General features: G+C 42.4%; 1 protein-coding gene across 4 annotated transcripts in view; it reads left to right on the top strand.

The window, feature by feature from the left end:
• chst11 (carbohydrate (chondroitin 4) sulfotransferase 11) overlaps positions 1-20,720 on the top strand; it is a 92,350-nt gene extending 71,630 nt beyond the window's left edge. For all 4 annotated transcript variants that reach the window (XM_071502134.1, XM_071502136.1, XM_071502135.1 and 1 more), the window contains 2 exons: positions 13,511-13,740; positions 13,895-20,720. In XM_071502134.1, coding sequence (XP_071358235.1) covers positions 13,511-13,740; positions 13,895-14,519 — 855 coding nt within the window. In that variant the 3' untranslated portion in view covers positions 14,520-20,720. The remainder of the gene's footprint in view (positions 1-13,510; positions 13,741-13,894) is intronic.
• Positions 20,721-20,962: the final 242 nt, after the last annotated feature.

Raw genomic sequence — 20,962 nt, forward strand, 5'->3', positions numbered from 1 at the left:
TAGTTAGTTCAACATTGTTATGTTTTTACAGACAGATTTACTTTTCCTTTATTTTTCTCAGCTTAAAGCTCCACACAGTCTAAAGGTAGATGTCCATGTGTTTGTGATTATAAAGCAGGTCTAGGTTCTATATTAATACTGTGAAAGTATCAAAGCCTCAGTCCACAGAGAAATGCACACAGCCTGTATTCAGACACTGAGCCTTAAAACCAGCCGTCAGGACTTCTGGAACTTTGTGATGTCACAGCAAAGCAGTCACCGCTCTCAGCCACACTCCACCACCAAATTTGGTTTCTCTGAGTGTTTACCTGAAATCTGCTATATTTTTATTGGATCACTCAGCCAGTCGTTGACTGACTGACCTGTCATTACTCGAGCTCCAGAGAGAAGCCTGAGAGAGGAGATGTAAAACTACACTGAGATGGTTTTTGGTTCTTAAAACCACAAATATATGTTCTGCTGGAGATCAACACTTCAGATAAAACGATGGAGAAGTTCAAATATGGACCTTTAAAGAGTCATGTTACAGCTGCAGCTGTAGGACCCACTTTGTGCCAGAGTCAGTACAAAGACAACAGTATTATATTATACAGTACATTACAAGAGACTGGATTAAATAGTAACCTTCATATTGGTTGACATTGTTTTCATTATTCATCACCTTTACACATATTAAAGCAGCAGTCAGCAGGGTTGCAAAAATCCAGGACAAAGGCAGAAAATTTGAACAGACACAAGTTTCAGGTCCCTCCCCCACTTTCCGCCGAGCTCCAAAACTGTCTCCCGACTACAGAGGAGGTAGTGCACGCCAGAGAGCATGCATGCATCTTAGCTCGGGTGCACGAGCACTGTATCCACAGCAACCAGAGACCCCAGAAAGTATGGAACATAAAGAAGTAAGAACTAGCCTATTCTACTCTCAGATAATGTTAGATATTGACTTTATACTTTAGGTAAGACTCAGCGTTTCTGTGTATTCAGCAATAGTCAACTTTAGGATAAAAGTAAGGTTGCAATGTTTCTGAAAGTACAGCTTGTTCACAGAGCTGAGGTTACCGATCAGTAACGGTTGGCATTCACTGCAGCGTTTTACTCACTGGCACTTTGATAAATGTGACATTTTGATGAGTTGATGTGGACAGAGTTTTGAGAGCAAGGCACAGGCCTCACAGGAAGAGCACATCCCCTCAGCTGCTTCTACACGCCAACAGACAGGTACAAGCCAGAGCCGTGTAGTAGACATGCCAACACGCCCCCCGGGTCTGATTGCTGGTATTCAATAAGGTAATTCAATCATTTATTCTTTCTTTTTTATTTATTTTAATGTACTTTCTGTCAATCAAACAGGGAGGGCACTGTGTGTTGGTCATTCATTTCTTCTCTCTGGGTTTGAGCTTCTGTCTCTGCTGCACATCCTCATCACCCACTTCTTCTTCTTCTGATTATTTCTACTACTGGACAACTAAATTGATTCCTGTGCAGCCTACCTGTGCATTTGTTAGCAGGACAGCACATATGAAAGGTTTTATGAACTGGTTGTAGGGTGTTTAGAATCAGATTTTCAACATCCTGTTCAAACGAAAAGGAGTTTGTTTGTGTTTGAGCTGAGAAACGATCCCTCAGAAATCTGACCTTAGAAATCTACATCTAACATCACATCACATTTATGATTTCTGGGTAATGTTCAAATAAGTTCGTCCTTGAACTTGAACCTGAGCTTTTCCAGATTCTGGTTTGAAAACAGAAAGAAACAGTTGCCTACAAGTGATAAGTAAACCGTTCTTTTTCATGTTTTCTCCTCCTCCTCCTCCTCCTCCTCCTTCTTCCTCCTTTCTGGTTTGTGCTCCCTGAGGGGAAAACACTCCACACAGAGAGAAAAAGAGTAAAGTGCTCATGAGAGGGAAGAGAAACTTTGATGGCGCTGAGGGAAAGTCAGAGCAGTTTGTCATTATCTTGTCTGTGGTGCTATAATTATACCCCCACTTTTCTCTTTGAGATGTACTGACATACACACACAAATACACACTGTGTATCTCCATGCTATTACTAGTCATAGTACATGCACATGCACTCTTGTGTGCAGATGTACAGCAGCACAGGCACACACATGTTATACACAAACAGTCAACACTTGCCTGATGTGTGCGCTGTGTGCAGCTACATTAGTGAGGTTTCTTCTTCTGTCTTCTCCCAGCACCAGTTCAGTTAAAGCTGAAGCAGCCTGGATGTCGAGCCCAGGTTCTGTGGTGCGGTCACAGGAAGTCAACATGTCTCTGAGCTCAGGTTACAGTGAACAGGAAGAGTCAGGTGTCTGTGGAAGTTTGTATTGGACTTTATTATTTACTGTCCACAGACACTGATTTAATGTCTCTGAGCCCTGAGGCATCCAGTTTTCACTGTGTTCAGTCTGTCCTATTCTCACGATATCTATTATCACAAACGTTCACTTGGACTGAAAGATGAACTGATTAGATTTTGACAGTGGTGTAGTCTGCCTGGTACGCAGATATACGCTGTATACCCACAAAGAAAGCTCCAGTAATCCACAGCATACCCACTAAAACAAAGTACACTACACCACTGGATTTTGGTGGTCAAAGATCAAAGGTCAAGGTCACTGTGACCTCTTGTTCTTGTGAACATGATATTTCAGGAATCATATAACAAGGGAATTTCATTACATCTGGCACAAACGTTCACTTGGACTGTGTTGGGATTGGTCACTTGTCCACTATATAGTGTTAACTATTTTTCTTACACATCTTTTATGTATTTTGTTTGTTTTAATTTGTGTCCACTGGACAATCTTCGCTTTGTATGTGTTGCTTCATACTGTCAGTCTGTGTTGTTTATAATCGTTGTTAAAATCCTGCTGCTCAGACAGAGGAGACGAGCCGCTGAACGGTCCTGATGTCTGAGGAGTGTTGGGCTCCCCAGGTTCTCTCAGAGGGTAATAACATCACATTAGCTAGCAGCTAACATTAGCACCTAAACTGTTAGGAAGATGAGTTGTTCAGGAGTACGTTCACAGGCTGCAATGCATGATGGTCCAGCTCAATCGATGTAGTGTGTGCTGTGTATGCTACATGTTGGTGGGGCTTGTGACAGTTTTGTGGTGCAGTATGTAGTGGATCAAACTTACAGTTGGGCTTATAGTGATTGGATGTTCCGAACAGAGCCTAAGACTCAAGATGAACTGTTTAGTTAGTGGTCAAAGGTCATAGGCCATGACTCAAGAATTCCTACTCTAATTACCGCACAATTTAACTCAAATGTCGGTAAAGATAAAATGAAGTGATGACATTTTATATCCAAAAGGTCAAAAGTCAGCTTCACTGTGACATCAGCAACTTTTTTTCCACATGACCACTGTATTTTATTTTGTTTTATAATGTAACCTGAGTTCATTGTCCTCAAATTTGCAGTACACCTACATCAGGGTCATCGACTGGGAGGACAATTGTTCTGCCAGAGACGGACCAGGAAATAGAAAAGCTCAGGGCAGTGATAAATCCTCTCCAACACTCAGACTGTAAGGGTGCTGATATGTATTTGGAGACAGTGAGATTTGTTCCAGGCCCTGGTGTAAGATGGGTATGATGTAACACCTCAGGGTTACAGCTGAAATATGTGGCCCAAACTGGTCATAAGGTGTTGATGACAATAATACAATAAAAAAGTTTGTGCTTGTATCACACACACACACACACACACACACACACACACACACAGATGCCTTGTCTTCAAAAACAGCAATAAGTGCATTTAAAGAAGATTAATTCTTTTTGCATTTTAATGTACTGTATCTTCAGGAAAATACTCTTATAATTAGTGCATTAATATGCATTACCTTTGCAGTTATACTGTAATGTATTCATTAAAAAATGTATTACTTTTTAATACCAAAAACTGTTCAATGCCTTTAAGCACGTTAATCATTTAACATAAAAGCCTGTTATAAGTTCAGTGGAACACAGAAATATGTGGGAAATGTTGTTTAAACACTTTTAAAAGTTTTATTTAAATACACTGAACACACAGTACAAGTGTGTGTAATACAAAAGTCTAGTTTACTAAGTATAAAGTAAATGAAAACAATCATAGTGCACTGTGAATTTATGGTGAGGGATTTGTAGAGACAGCAACATTCACTCTTGTGCAACATTAAATAGACCAGCAGCTAAATTCAAAAGTATTTATTTCACAAACACAAAGGGTGAAAAGACACAACATCTGACAAGTGATATATATACAGACTATACATCTAGATACAAAGAAGCCCATCGAAGTAGATGTTAACATATGGACACATAAAATAAAAACATATATGTAAAAATTATATAACCTATAAAACCTATTCAAATTGGAACTGTTTCATATATTGACATATATGTCTAACCCTAACAAATATATATGTTTATGTATGTAAGACTGAGACCACTTTCCCAGAATAAGAAAATAGATGTGTTTAATATTTATGAGAAATGAATAAGAACAACATACATAACATATAAATAAATATATATAAATGTAAATTTAAATAAATTATATGTTTGTTGTTTTAATAAACTTAGATATTTAAATCACATATATTGTTAAGATGCTTGCAACATTTTATACAATATAAAAATGAATCAGATGTTTTGATATATGTACATATACAAATTTTACTATGGGTATTTCATACATGTTCTAAACTTATATCTTCATATATTCATAGGATATTTATTGATAATGATATATCCCCTTATAGGTCACATGTAAGTAGCATCACTCTTGATATCAGGACACATATGTCATATATTATATTTCTGTGTGAGGCAGTATAGAAGCACCATTTGGTGTTGAACAACTGCCATTGGGTTTTATATTAGCGTACTCTAATGTCAACATATGTTTGGCTGTGGTGTAATGTGTGAGGCCTCTGCCTTTCATGATGATGGTCAACAGTTTAAGGTCCACATTGGACAATGTGACAGAAAGATGAGATTACCTGAGCCCATGCGAGGCCCAGTTATCGTTACCATGGAGCAGGAGACGCCGGTTGTGCTGCTCAGTAAAGCTCAGTGAGCTGCAGGCTGGTCTGGCTGTGAGGTCACTGTTAGCTCCTTACTGAGTTAGCCACTCGATGCTAACTCCTGTTGCTTGTAAAATCAGCTGGCAGACTTTTTGTCATAGCATCTGGTGCTAAATTCAACTTGTTCACTGTTGGTTAATCTTAGGCAGGCTCTCATCACTGCTGCTGAGAAGGAGTTCAGTGCAGCAGCTCGTGCTGCAGAGAGAGGGGCAGTTACTGCTGTTGTTGCCCCTGAAGGGAGCATAGGGGTTTTGTTGACCTGTTTATGGGCAAATGTTTTGCTCATATTTTGTCCTGTTCATTTAGAACATATTCCCTGTTGGTTCTGCTCTTGGCTCATGGTTAAATCTCTTTTAGGGTGGAAAAACATTAAAACCTCTGCTTGTGAAATTCTCTCAAATATCTGTTGACAGCTCCTTCAGGCAACGTGAGACCTCAGGGTTTCACTGCAGGTTTCACAGCCAACCCTCCCTGAAATGCCTGAATATCCACACTTCCATCCTTTGTCTGTTTGGCAACAATGACTCGTCTATCTGACTTTAGCTGACAGGGAGGACTGGTGGTTAGCAAATGATCACATTATTATTGATGTCACTAACTGAGGCTGAGAATTGATTAAGAATTGGACAGAAACCCAGCTTCACATTATTCATCTCTCTGTGTGTTTGTTTGGCCTTATTGGCTCCAGTGGTGAAGCCCAGTGCTTTTAGCCCCTGGCCTACACACAGCGTCCATTCACTGCCTCCCTGCAGAACCTTATGTAACAGGCATCATAAAGTACGGCACAGAAATCATGAATCAGTAGATTCACTTCTGTAGAGTTCTCCTCTTTGCTGTTTCTCTAAAAGTTTGAAAAAGTTAAGAAAGCTGGCCTCTGACTGAAAGGCTGCTGGTTTTAAGTTCAAACATGGATTAATCTGAATGTAGAGTGAGAGTCATATACTATTATATTTACAATTTACACCTCAACTGAACAGTTGCAGGTCAAACACTGAACCAGGTTATTAAAGAGATATGAAAAAATAATTTTCATCACTGTAACACTGACAGTAAATGTCTCTCTGGCTCAGTCATGTAGCCTTGAATGGGCCCATGTCACATGCACTCACATTTTAAGCCGTAGGCCACTCACCAGTTTATAGATTCTTCATGATGAGGAAGAAAACCAGTGTTAAACGTGTTCTTTGTTGTTGTCTCTGTTGAATATTTGAAGGCAAAACAGTGATTTTTCTGTCACTGTTCACTCAGAATGGGAATTGTGGATTGCACTGCTTGATTGCCTTTAAATGTCTACCTAAGAAAAATTCCAGTTTATTTCAACCTGGCATATTTACAAGTTTCTCTGATAGCAAAATCAAACCTTTGGCCCAACATGTGGCTGCATCCTTGATCCAAGTCTGGGCCATGTACAATACCTCCACATCTGGGCCGAATCCTGCTGTTATCCTCCAGCTGTGACTGACAGCTGGAAGATTTCCTCTGTGTGCACCAGAAATGGTGAAGATGTGGAAGTAACATCTGACAGTCGTGTTGTATGTGGGCCAGATTCGGGCCGTGGACCCTGGCGTGTGCTGGGTGAGCTGCTCCAGTCTCCTACAACTTTCCAAATGAAACTCATTTTTACAGGAATCATGGAGATCATGAGTCCGACTCAAAGTAAACACAGAAAGTAGCCTCCTGCAACATATCTTCTTATGGATATCAACACTTTGAATAAAACATTGGAGAAGTTAAAATATGTTACCATTGTAATGTTGGGTTACAGCAGCTTGAGGAAAATGTGTAACCAGATACAAGTGTTTGTTGTTGTTGTGGGGTTACACATATTACAGTCCCTCACATAAAAGAACATTTTGCACTGAGCTGGTCCAGCCTCTGTCTTTTCATCCAGCTGATTGTGAGCAGACGAAACAATGTCTGCAGGATGATGATGATGATGATGCTGATGATAAGCACTGGAAATTAATTTGCTATAAGTCAGTTACACAGTGGGGGTCGCTCCCACCTGGTGACATTTATTTGAAAAGCTGTAGGAGGCTGGTGCAGTTTGCTCCGATGTATGTTTTCATCATTCGTCTCCACAGCAGAGGAGCTGAAAACAAAATTCAGTCACAACTGGTCACATCAGACACATTTATGGGAAATATGCCAGGTTGAAATATATAAATTTTCTCTGTAAGGTGTTGACTTTGGCTGAATTTTGGTGAAGCTGTAAGGGGTGCGGGTGTAGTTATTATTCATAACTGCAGCTCTGTGTGTTACAGCCACTTTCACCTTTATATAAAAAAGCACAACTAAGCACAGTCAGTTTAATAATCTTTGATTTATGACGTAATGAGATGTTATTTAACAGAAAAAAGTATTGCTATAAAATCATGTTGACCAATTCACACATGATACAGTGAACATCATGTGGACATGTTAACAAGGCCACTAACACTGTGTCAGCCACTGCCAGTTACAAGCTAACAAACAACATCATTAAACTGATGATGTTGCTTCTTGTTTGTCTGCTAGTTCTTTTTTTTATTTTATTTGGTGAAGCAAGATAAAGACAAAAAAGTGATCATGTAATAAGGCATAAAATGAATCCAACATGTCATAAACTTAGACTTCTTAATATCTGTTGGTTAATAAAACTATAAGCACATTACCACCCACAGACTGGTGTGGTGGAGCAGACCGTGGTGACCTGTGTGATAATCTTTGTGTGAGGGAGGTGAAGTGTAACATTTTGTGCCCCCCCCACTGGGCTTGAGTACACCTGTACACAGAGCTGAATGTGCAGAGCTGCATGCCTGGGCCTGGCTCCCTGCTTGTCCAACTTCTCATAAATGACATTATGGAAAATTAATGTGCGACTGGCCTCAGTGGAAAGGATGAATCCACCTCGTAAACTGTGAGCATTGTCAAGACTTTAGAGGAAGGCCTCGCCTTTTGCAGACACAGGTGGAGCATTTCCCTGGAGAAAAATAGGTGTGTGTGTTTGTGTGTGTGTGTGTGTGTGTGTGTGTGTGTGTTACAGTTGTGCTACACTGGCAGCTTTATTCCTGCCTGCTCTATGAATGCCAGTCTGTAACCAAAGAGAGTCAGAAACAGACCGGCTTCAGTGCTGTTTGTGTGTGTGTGTGTGTGTGTGTGTGTGAGAGAGAGAGAGAGAGAGAGAGAGAGAGAGAGAGGTGCTTTGATGAATCCTATTGATCTTTGTTTGGATGACTTCACAGTCAGTAAGAGGAGAGGGAAGCCGATCCACAAACAGAAGACGAGTCCTGCAGACTGATCAGGATTTCATCACCAGCATCAGACCAGAGTGAGGATCAATTCTGAGGCAGCACGTTGCATCGGCATAAATGCATCCAATCTTCCTAGACACTGTTTTTATTTCCCTTTTGAGTCTTTCCAGACAGGTTCACGTCTGTGTAAATACTCCAGAATAGCTGGAGTTGACTGCTGTGGTGTTTAAATTGCAACAGGAAGCAGTTTTTTATGTCTTAGAGGAAAAGCAGTTTCAGACAGCCTCTGATGCTCTGCAGATTCCCGGGGCTACAAAATATGATGCATTAGCATCACATTTTCTCCCCAGCACTATTTAGAGCATATTTCTCAATAACATCCATTATCTACAGAAGGTGTCTCCATATGTGCGCTAATTCAAAGAGCCGAGGTTTCAGCTCTGATTAATAGTTAATTAGTGAATAATTTCAGCAGATTCTATATTGTAATTAGTGGTTCTGTAGTAAATTTCATGGCTGGACCAAAGTGGTGGAGCTTGACTGACCATCAGACTGACAGGACAAAGCAGCACATCAGTGCATCACGTTACTTCTTCTGAGTAGTTTGTAATGTAGCTGCTACTTTTAAAAAACATGTGAAGAGTAGCTTGTAGCTTCAGCAGCAGCTTCAAAGTAGCAGGTGAATCAGTCAAACAGCAAGGGAGCACTGGCCAGAATGTCAGTTGCATCACACATCACCCTCACAGGTTTACACAAGATCTGAGCGAAATGAGGACCTGCTCCTGAAACTAACGCTCTGTGAAGGACTGTTTGACAGGCAGACGTGATACAGAAAGAGTGAAACAAGTTAAAGTGATAGTTCAGGTTATTTAACGCTGTATGAGGTACTGATCTACAGTCAGTGTGTTACTGTGCTAGATTCAGATCAGTTTAGAGAAGCAGCAGGAGCTGAGTGATGAGCTGTTGTGGATGGATACACCAGAAAAAAAGAGTCTCAGCCAACGCGGAACAACCGTATTATTACATACAAGTGCAGCTCCAGCACGCACTGTATCACTCCTCAGATCGGCTGTTCGAGTCAGTGTCGGTGCACAAAGGCAAAGGTAACAACTTATTTCAGTTATATTTCTGTTTTTCACTTTTTTCACTCAGCTCCTGCTGATTCTCTGGGAGCTGATCTGAATCAATCTGAATGCAGTTAATACACTGACTTTAAAGAAGTAGTTCGCACAGCCCCACCTCACATAACCTGAAGTGATGGGAAGTCAGTACTTGCAGTGAAAGACATAAACTGATTAATTTTAATTGTGCACAATGACATCATCATTGTCCTGATCATTTTAATGAAACACAACTCTGTTTAGAAATGTGCACCATGTGTAAATGAAAACAAAAAAAAAAACCCTTAAAGCAGGAACCAATAATGGAACAATTTAAGTTGTAATTTTATTTTCAAGACTCAGTGAACCTGAGGCTTCAGGCCCCTGAGGATGCTCTGTGTCAGTCAGCTTGTTGCTCACTTGTGGAGTTTGTAATTCAGCCTTGTGGATATGAACTCATCCTTCCTCCCTTAATCCCCTCCTAGCTTCCTTGCTCTGTCTTTCTTTCTTTTGCAGTCATCAGCAGATCAGGAGGAAGCGATTTATTACAGCTATTGCATCTACAAGCATCAGATCATATTTCAAATTCATAACAACTCTGCACGTTCCCCTGTCATCACTTTCTCACACATTTTAACAACAAATGTGCAGCGACAAGAAAAGAGCATTGGCGTGAATGTACAATGGGCTGGTGTCGAACTCCTGCCGACATCCAAAGATAAGAAAGTGGAGATTTTTCTATTTGCATATGCGACACTGATAATGACTCTCATGGTGAGATTAGGTGGAAACGTCTGCATAAAGATTTTCTGTCCCTCTCCTCCCCTTTGAGATGTCTCCCAGTTTTCCAGAGAGTCTCACACACAAACACACATACACACACACACACCCTCATATCTGAATCAATATGTAGTATCTGTATGCTATAACACGACAGATGCACACGCAGAAAAACTGCTGAGCTGGAGGTTTGAGACCCTTCTTGACCAATCAGAAGAGATGAAACAAAATTGGCCATATAATGTGCAAGTGTTAACTACTTTTATCGCTGTGGTTTTATGACTTTTACCTGATGCTGACCCACTAGTTCATGTCCACAGGGGATTATTGGGGTTAGTGTGCAGGCAAATAGGCGAGTAATGGCGTCCTCTGTCCCATGGGAACAGCTTGACATGGCCAGAGGTCGACGACCTCCATCACAGCTTCCTCTCAGACTGTATCAACGTATCGCCCCTCTAATCTGCCCCCCCCCCCTCGCTCCCTCTCATTCTCAATCTTTCATCGGAGCTGCACCAGAGACTTGACTGAGCTGCTTGAAGGGGAGATAAAATGGCAGGAGGTAATTGTGGGGAATGAGCAGAGATAAAGAGGGGAAAGCTGAGGCAGAGTAGATGATAAGAGTCCCTCCCTTGTTTCTTTTTCCCATGTTATTTACTGTGTTTGTCCTCTGGAATGGGGGCTGCATGGTTGCTGCAACATTTGTGTGAGTCGCAGCTTGATGTCTGCGAGTGGATAAAAAGGAGAGATTTTCATCAACAAAGAACTGCTCTTCATTCGGCGCTGTTCCGCCTTAGCAGGCTTTGATGTGTTGGCGTTCGACTGAATGGCGACGAATGGAGAGCACACAAAGATAGAAGAAGTGGGAGGGGTAGAAAATGAGGCCTTGTTCTTGAGCAGAGATAATCCATCATGCATTTTCAATTTACACTCCCCACCTAACACTTTAAACGCTTGATATGACAGGGAAAGGTTTGAAGAAAGAGTAACAGGGTAACAGGTTAAAGCAGAGGTAACAACATGGGAAGTCTGTATTTGCATAAAGACACAAAGAAAGTGATGAAAGTCAAAGTGAAAAGATTTTATTTTAATCTCAGCAGAACAGGATATTAAACAGTCCATATTAGATATTATCTTGTGGCAACAAGATATTAGGTTTTTGTCACAGTCTGGTGTGAACAGGATCAGGAGCACTGAAGTTCATATGTTGTGTGACTGAGATCCATATGTTGTGAGAACAAGATTCATATATGATGTGCACAAGTTATCTTGTAAAAACAAGATTATATCCTTATTTTCTTGTATGAAAAAGATCCATATGGTTTTCTTCTTTTTTGTGTGAACTATTGTGTTGAGACGCAAACAAATAATCATCAGGAACAAGATCCATGTGCACACATATTTTCCTGTGGGAATGAGATTCCTCTGTTGTGGGCATGGGTTATTATCTTGTGGGATCAAGATTAATATTTAATGTGTACGAGGTATTTTTGGAAGCAAAAATCCATCTGTTGTGGCCGTAGTTGAGGTAATCTAAAAGTTACATTGTTCAAATTAAGAAATACCATCAGGTAACTGTCCTAGTGAAACCTGTGATTGAATCAGCAATAGAGACAGTTTCTAAGACTGTGGAGCGAAACCAGTCCAAGACACTTTACAGTGAGGTTGATCAGTGAAGCTTCAGGTCAGTGGAGACTCAGTGTCAGGACTCAGTTCTACATCTGTTTAATCAGTGAAGGAGATGAGGTAAAGAAGTGAACTGGGAGTCAGAGTCAGAGCTAGTTAGACATGTTAGTTAGTTAGAGGTGTGAGGAGAGGAGGTGCTGTCTGAAGAGAGGAGTCTTCATCAGGGTCTTCAGGATAGAGAGGGACGCCCCTGCTCTGAGAGACTTCAGGAGCTGGTTCCAGTATCAGGCACAACCACAGACCAGAACAGTCTGGACTTAGAGTGTCTGTGTGCAGGGAGGGTGAAGACAGACCACACTCATTAGAGGAGCTCAGTGGAGTAGAAGGAGCATCAGACTGAATCAGTTCACCAACTATTCAAACGTAAAACAATAAGATGCTTCTAATATGCCCTTAACTCTGATGTCATGACTCAGGCTTAGATCCCCACCCCAAGCTCCACCCACCTGGACCTACCAGCCAACGTTGCAGGATATGGTTTCTCTGAGTGTTTATATTTTTTTGGATCACTCAGAAAACAGCCAGCCAATCAGAAGAGAGTGTTTTAATGTGAGTGTTTCTGTGTTTGTTAAATTTTGAATTCACAGTTGAAAAGACTTTTCTCCCTCCTCTTCAGAAGGAAACAAAGACAGAACCTGGCTATCTCATACTGGAGCTTGCACATGATGAAGTGTCCACTTAGAGACATGGTTGGAGAGTGACTTCAAAGAGAAATACATAAAAACCTCCTCAGTCAAACTGTCTGTGGATGACGCTCGGTGGTGGTCGCTGAGTTATTTCAGCACTTCTCCCTCCCCCTCCATCCCGGCCAGCACTGCTCTGAAAGGCCACACTTGTGAGTGGGCTGGAGCTGTACAGATGCAGGCCACAACACAATCAATTTAGATTCTGCAAGGAAACGGGGGCACTGCCCTGGAGGGGAATTCAGGCCCAAAGGAAAAATAATCAAGAGGCATAAGAAAACATTCCTGTCCTTCAGATGCAAAGCCTTCAGGCTGCTCCCTGCCTCACACTCTTGTCATTCCTCTCCATCTTCCTCCTTTCCATCCTGCCCCGGTCCACTCCATCACAAGCGTCATGGTGCATATGAAATATGCCTCAGACGAATGATTGCTGACTGAATCTGCGCATATTAAACACTCAATATCTGTCATATCCTCTAATATCATTATTTTCCTCCGCATGGACTAATCTCTATCATAGACTGCGGGGTGACTCAGGTAGGGGAAAAAGATAGAGTCTGTAAAGAGATGAGTATGATAATAAAGACTGAGCTTAATTTCAGAGTGCTATGTAAGGTTGTCCTTACACTGCCAAGGAAATTATATGGTAACACATAAGAAAAAAAGGTGTAAAGACAACAAATTATTATAGGAAGTAAGTGTGAAACAGTATGTTACAAATTTCAACAACAAACAAAATTAACAAAATATAGTTTGTGTATATGCAGTATGAAGGCAAAAACAGAAGAACCAGTAGCTCCTAGGTTATGCTGGATGAAAACGGACAAGCAGTGCGCTGTTGTTGTTAAATATCTGATCTCCAGACCTGGATGGTTACCTCCTGAGAGTTTTCTATTTCACAGCAATGTCTCTTTCTCTCTCCCCCTCCCTCCTTCTTTGCCTCTCCTTGAGCAGCTGGAGTTGTCAGGAGCTGCTGTCCTCCACCAGACCAGGAGGGATCAGGTAGTGGATGCCTGTCGAGTCTACAGCGCTTCCAGCCGTAAGCGGCGAGTCCTGACACCCGGAGACCTCAAACACCTTGTGGTGGATGAAGACCATGAGCTCATCTACTGCTATGTCCCCAAGGTGGCCTGTACCAACTGGAAACGTGTCATGATGGTGCTCACTGGTCGGGGCAAATACAGGTGAGTCTAGCACCTCACAGTCTTTCAAATGAGCCTTTACCCTTTTATTGATCTGTGATTGACAAATAGGAAGAGAATGTACATTATATGTGTTGCTGCACAGACGTGAATACATATTATTTGCCTTGTTCCTCACTGTCTCTCTCTTACACAGTGACCCAATGGAAATCCCTTCCAATGAAGCCCACGTCCCATCCAACCTCAAGACACTGAACCAGTACAGCATTGCAGAGATTAACCACCGCCTGAAGAACTACCTCAAGTTCCTCTTTGTTCGTGAGCCCTTTGAGAGGCTGGTCTCTGCATACCGCAACAAGTTCACCCTCAAGTACAACTCGTCCTTCCACAAGCGCTTTGGCACCCGTATCGTCCGGCGCTACCGCAAGAATGCCACACAGGATGCCCTGCTCAATGGTGCTGATGTCAAATTCAGTGAATTCACCGAGTACCTGGTGGACCCAGCCACGCAGCGCGATGGCCCACTCAACGAGCACTGGCAGACCGTCTACCAGCTCTGCCACCCATGTCACATCCACTATGACCTGGTGGGCAAGTATGAGACACTGGAGGAGGATGCAAACTATGTGTTGCGGCTTGTAGGTGTTGGCAACACCCTGCACTTCCCAACCTATGCCAAGTCCACTCGTACCACAGATGCTATGACGGCCCAGTTCTTCAGCAATATCAGCACTCAACAGCAGATCCAACTCTACCAGCTTTACAAGTTGGACTTCCTCATGTTCAACTACTCCACACCCAGCTACCTCCGGCTGGACTAAGAGGACAGAGCTAGGACTCTGAGAATGGCTGCCTTGTTTAAGAAGAGCCAGCAAAATGAGTGAAGGGCAAAATCTTTTGGAAGCAAACTTGATTAAAAAAACTGTCTTCATACCTTGCAGGTGTGGGGTCCAAAAAGAACATAAACAGATGCTGAAAGAAAGAAAAATAATGTGTGCTTGTCTGGGCATAAGTGGGAGGATGTCCAGTCAACTCTGGGTGATCCAGGGAGCAGTGACTGCAAAAGAATATGGGCTGAATGGACCAAACGCATGCAAAGACTAAAATGAGAGGGTGAAGCAGGTCTTCAAGATGTTTTAAAAGGGGATCTTATCCTCAGAGGACGGACTTGAAGAGGGACCTTCCTGATGATGTTCCCTACACAATTAAACAAACTGCTGACAAATTAGGCTGCTTCAGATTCTGCAAACTAAACAGCGACCTCGCACGCACCCTGACCCCAATGCATCGCGCGAGCTAAGCTTATCTCTTCGTTCCCCTGATCAATAGAGAATCTCCGTCAAATTGTAAAAGACAATTCATGTCCTTTGCTGCTCTGCCAGCATGGTGTGTAAGCACCCATCACCCCTGCCCACATTAGATTCATAAATTTCAGAGGGAAACTGGCTCAAGGACACCCTGTAATGGACGGCTACTGACTTCACACTCAAGACCTTTATGACTGGTGGCATTACATTTAGCCAACAGCTCTGACGAAACAAGTTCTGTCCCTGGTCTATCTATGTCATTATAATGTTTGCAGAAGGGACCTCTTGTGTTACACACCAAGGACCCTGTGAAATTGGAGGAAGTATGGAAACACTTAATAAATTATTGCCTGTAATGATCTTCGACACTTTGAGCTCCCGGATGTGGTTTGGAAGGTACAGGATGCGCCGATTGGGATGCACCAGCTATTAGTCTGCAACTGAGGTGAAAGAAAAGAGACAGCCCGCGTGGTTATGAAAGGGTTAAAGGCACTGGATCTCATAACCCCGCCCTGCTGCGTCCAGCCCAGGGCCATCTCATCAAGGGCCACACCCACAAAGCCTCTGTTCCAATGACCAAACGTGTTTCAGTAAATTAAGATTATCCTTTTGTGTACATGCTTAGTTGAGTTTTTACTGAAGCGTTGCTGCGAGCAGCAATTACAAAAGAGTATTTAATTAGCTTTGTGCATTAAACTAAGTGAAAGATTTAATATTTTGTTTTCCTGGGCTGATGAACGTTTGAAAAGATTTTTAAAGTTGAACTGTTGTTGAGAGTTTTGTCATGTTAAGTTCTTTCTTCACAACTTGCCTCCGATGCCACTGCATCATTAGTGCATTCATTTCTGAAGGGTTTAGGGTACAGTTCAGCCCACGGCTTTGTCCTTCTGTGTCTGAGATCATCAGAGATTTGTGGGTGATTTTCTATTTCCTGTTATTAAACATTTGTTGCCAAATGGCTGTGAGAGCCTCAGAGGTCCACACTCAGTGTTCAGTGCACACCATTGCCATTAAGCAAACTCATGGGATGATTTCCCCACCCCCGACCAGACCATGAGAACTAGCTGCTGCTCCCAGTGTACATATCAATAATCCACTGCCCACATCACAGAATCAGAGACTGTAGCTCATACTGTAACGTGATTAATGTTAGCAATACTAAGCAATGTCGAGGTTAATAACTGCACACTCCATCACGCTGTTAATTGGATTACAGGCTGTTGTGTAAGCATTATACAGGAGGGAGAGAGGGAGAGGAGTGAGAGAGCATCTGACCTGTCTCTCACACTGAAGAGAGAGAGAGGGAGAGAGAAAAGAGAGAGAGAGAGAGACCACTCCAACTTCAAAGTAAAAGCAACATTTATGTTGCATCTTTTTTCACTTGATGGAACCAGAAATAATATTTTCTTCTTCTTCTCTCTCTCTCTCTCTCTCTCTCTCTCTCTCTCTCTCTCTCTATCTATCGATCTATCTATCTATCTATCTATCTATTTCTCTGTTAGACTGAATTTGAAAGAGAATTAAGGGGTTTTATTAATTGTGGTTTAGCCCGTCATGTGACCTAGAAGGTTAATACGGCCAGTATAAGACAGCTTTAAAAAGACTGAATCTGTTAGTATTAAAGTGATAGGTGTTGATTGTGAAGTACTGATCTAAAGTCAGTGTATTTATCACCTGCAGTAGATTCAGATTGTATTCAGTTTGGAGAAGCAGCAGGAGCTGAGTGATGAGCTGCTGTGGACGAGGTCAGCAGAAAAAAAAGTATTTTAGCCACTTAGAAAAAATACCCACAGGGTGCATGCAAACAGTGCAGTTATTACTGCTGAACCTGGGGTCATGTCCTCTGTTTCTCTGGAGACAGCTGTCCAATAGTTTGCCTGGTTGTGAAAGACAGTGGTGTTTACAAGGCAGTGAGGATCAAACCAAGGATGTAGAATTCAGTGTTTGTGGCTCTTGATTTATGCTTAAGCCTCAAAGTCATGAGACAACAGACTGTGCTGCTTTGATTCTGATCATTCTTTTTTCATCTGTCTCTAATGATCCCCAAACTTTTGGAAGTGCAATACTTAATAATAACTGGAGATTTCAGTAGACAGTTTACCCTGATATTTTACTTCCAGGTTGATAGTTTCACCTGGTGGTGACCCAGTGATTTTAAAAAGAAGCTGCTTGGTGAAATGTCAGGTGATACCTGTCAGGTGATAACCAACTCTTTTATTATGAACAGTCTGGTGGATGCTGCAGACCTCCTCATGTAGCTTTTCAGGTATTTTCAGGTATGTGTACATGCCTGTGTGTTGGCTGTAATGAGAGAACAGTGTCTTTCTGTTTTTACCCTCACACAGACATCTGGCTTTAATACAGGAGAAAGGCTCCCGGCCTGGCCTGTGGTCGTCACCCCCCCCACCCCACACACACACATAGAAACAATGGCTGTATTCTCAGCACAGACTCCTCATATTAGTGCTCCTGCTGTTGTTGATGCCACGCAGCATCTTACTCAGCAGTTGTGGGCCAAGGCACGGTGGGCAGCACCTCTGCACTTTAACAGACTGACTGAGCCTCGGCTTAAACTGCTCATTTGGCCCCGGAGTGAAGGACGAACGATACACAGAGGACCTCTTAGCCTGCAAACACGCCATTACACAGGCCTCTATTTTCTGCTCTCTAACTGCTCCAAAAGAGGCCTCCTGTATTAAAAAAAAAATAAAAAAAACAGAGGCAAGTCAATGATCCTGACCGTCCCTGCAGGAAAAGGGCAGCCTGCTTCCACAAACAGAGCTGGTATAAAATCCCCACAGGGAACAAAGTGAGCACCGGCTGATATAAACTAACGACTGCAGCTTGAGCGCTTTTGTCCCATAACTCCACAGTCTGTATGAGTCCAGACGGTCGGCTGCCCGGCTGTCTGATCCCGAAGGAGTGCTCATGTTCAGATTCATTTCTGCTGTTTTTTGAACGACGTCTGTTATTAGACTGAATCACAGATTTGCTGTTTTGCAGAGAGGAAAACAGGAAATCCTCCAAACATATCCAGTCAAGTTTTTGTCAAGGACGACTGGATGATGTGAATTCTGCTTATTTTGTTATTCATGCAAAGATAAACATATGTTTATATATAGTAAAGCACAGTGTCATAGCAGGTAGATCTCATTATAATTAAAGGGATCCTTTTGGGAATTATGTGTATTTGCTTTTATGCAGAGGTTTGGATGAGAATAGACAGATACTGTTCTAATACAGAGCCAGGAGCTGCTTGAACTAAGCTAACTGGCTGCTAGCTGCAGCTTCGTAGTCATCACGTTATCAATCTTCTCCTCTCAGCAGGAATGCAAATCTAGTTTTTTTCTGGTTTTATTTTGGAGCCTTTTGGCACCCAGAACACAAATGACTCCACCAGAAATATTATGACACCTCACATCATCAGTACAGAGGGACAAAGCCTGGAGTGTCTGATCTGCTTCTCTCCTCTGCCTCTGCCTGTCCTGTCTTCAGTCACATCTACAGTCCCAAAGCAGGATGTCTCCGTACAGGGTTGAGGGTACAGGCTGTCATTCTGCTACTGTCATGTTTGGATGTTATATTGATTCATTACTCTGGTTGCCTCACACACACACATACACACACAATGTATGGCACTTTTCCTTCTGTGTGCCTTTCATTTACAGAAACACAGAGACACTGAAAAGATTCAGAACACCTTTACTCTGTGGTCACCTGGGCCTTCCTCCATACTACTACCACACACACACACACACACACACACACACACACACACACACACACACTCGTCACTTGTTCTATGAACAACAAAAGACAAGGAAACAGCAATAGCATTTGTTTGAAGGATAATTCATCATAATTCATAGTTCATCCACTTTATTCGGAGGATAAACTAAAAGTGAAATGTCACTAATAAACACAGTGTACGGCAAGCAGCACAGGCCAAAGCTGAACCACATGCTGGTCTGCAGCAACCTGGTTCCATAACTTTCAATCAGTCTCTGATACAGTCAGCAACTCAGAAGTGCCCACTGACCAATCAGGGTTCTGTATGTGGGATAATGATGTCATCTTTCTACTGAGCTGCATTAGTGAAAATAGGAACAGAAAAATTGTGTCACATGACATAGAACTGTATAGGTTGTTGTAAGGTGACCTCCACAGCTTCCCGGCAGGAACAGTGTCAGGCTGAATGAATGAATGAATGAGGATTATCCATAAACTGCCATCACTGTTGACAACTAATTCCTCAAACTGTCTTTTGTGAACATCCATTGACAGTTTAGAGTTTCTGGTTTTCACTCTTCCTCCTGTGGACAAAGATCTGATCATCTGTTTCTGGTCTTTGGATTGTGTTGTAATGTTGTTTCATCTTTTCATCTCAGCGAGCGATTGATTCATACGGTGGCCCAGAGAGTCCAAAGCAGTGCAGTTTAAGACAACACATGCAAACAGACAAAACACAAACACATTCAGAAAACATCTTCATCAATTTCGCAGCACATGCTCTGCAAACTCACAACACAACCGAATACACAAAGACACTGCAAAGACTCACAACACAACAGAAGTGTTTCCAGCCGTGTTCCGGCAGGTTCATCACTTTTTAGTGTCCCCTGGAAACACCTCTCTGTTGTGTTGTGAGTATTTGCATCACATGTGTTGTGAGGTGTTTTCTGGATGTGGGTGTGTTTTGTCTGTTTGCATGTGTTGTCTTGAGTTACAATGCTTTGAGCTCTGTGGGCCACCGTAGATTAAGCACAACGATATTTTAATAGTGGAAATTGTCCTTTTCAATTGAAGAATTGTCCTTCAAACCAGCTGCTTTCTGGGATTTCTAACAAAAAGCTTGTTGCTAGCTTTGATGAGTCCTTTGTTGTGTACAGAGAAGCTGTTGTGACCTGTAGATGTACTGCACATGCCCGGTGGAACACCTTTAAGTGATTTCTTTGATAAATCAGTGTGTGTGGAAGGTTCATCATGTTTAGAAATGAAGATGTTATTAGGCATTAGCAGAGTTTGTCATCAGTGCAGCTGTGGCCTCAGTGGCCCTGCCATGTTTCATCCTCCCTCTCTGAGCAGAGGTCACACACCTCCTGCGTCTCCAGCAGCTTCTCGTGCTGCCAGATGGTGCAGGTGTCATGTGGTTACCTGTGCAGTAATGTGTGTGTGTGTGTGTGTGTGTGTGTGTGTGTGTGTGTGTCCTGATGAGGAACAAGTCCTGGTCTCCATTACTGAGTTTATACCACGTCATCAGCATTTCTCACGTCATGTCTATCGGAGTGCCTCATGTGCTGTAACTACTATTGGAGCAGCTAGATAATGGCTGCATGAGTGTGTGTGTGTGTGTGTGTGTGTGTGTGTGTGTGTGTGTGTGTGCGTGTGTGTGTGCGTATTCTGCACACACTCTGCCTTAGTGGACAGACTCTCATTCATATAGGCGCCATTTATTTATTTATTTATTCTCAGTCAACAACCCACACTCCTCCTTCACTATCACCATGGCAACACACCTAAACTCTTCGTATCTCTCATCTCCTCCCTGGGACAGCCTCTCGTTGTCCTGTTGCACTCGTTTTCAGGCGTGCTCTCTGACATCATGAGGAACTGAGTGTGTGCTGTGAGAGTGTGAGAGAGTGGTGTCTCCTGCAGCAGCACCACCCACCGTTCATCCTGTCTGATGTTTTCACAATAAAAGAACACTGAAACTCACACTGCCTCCCTCTGCTTATTCCATGTGAGGGTGTCAAATGTGTCACAGTACACATCAGCTGTACGTCACTCTGAGAACTAGAGAATAGAAGATGATGATAAGAGGTTATAATATGTTTTATGCTGAATATTGGTGCACATGTAAGTAAAAAGGCCTTATCTATGGGGGGGTGAGTGGGGTCTGTAATGGCTGCTATTTGTAGGGTTTAACCTCTATAAATGTTAGGGTCTGTTGATTTATT

The sequence above is a fragment of the Trachinotus anak genome, unplaced genomic scaffold, assembly GCF_046630095.1.
Source record: "Trachinotus anak isolate AG129_WGS33_773 ecotype Australia unplaced genomic scaffold, CSIRO_AGI_Tana_v1 ptg000018l, whole genome shotgun sequence".
In the NCBI taxonomy this organism is placed as follows: domain Eukaryota; kingdom Metazoa; phylum Chordata; class Actinopteri; order Carangiformes; family Carangidae; genus Trachinotus; species Trachinotus anak.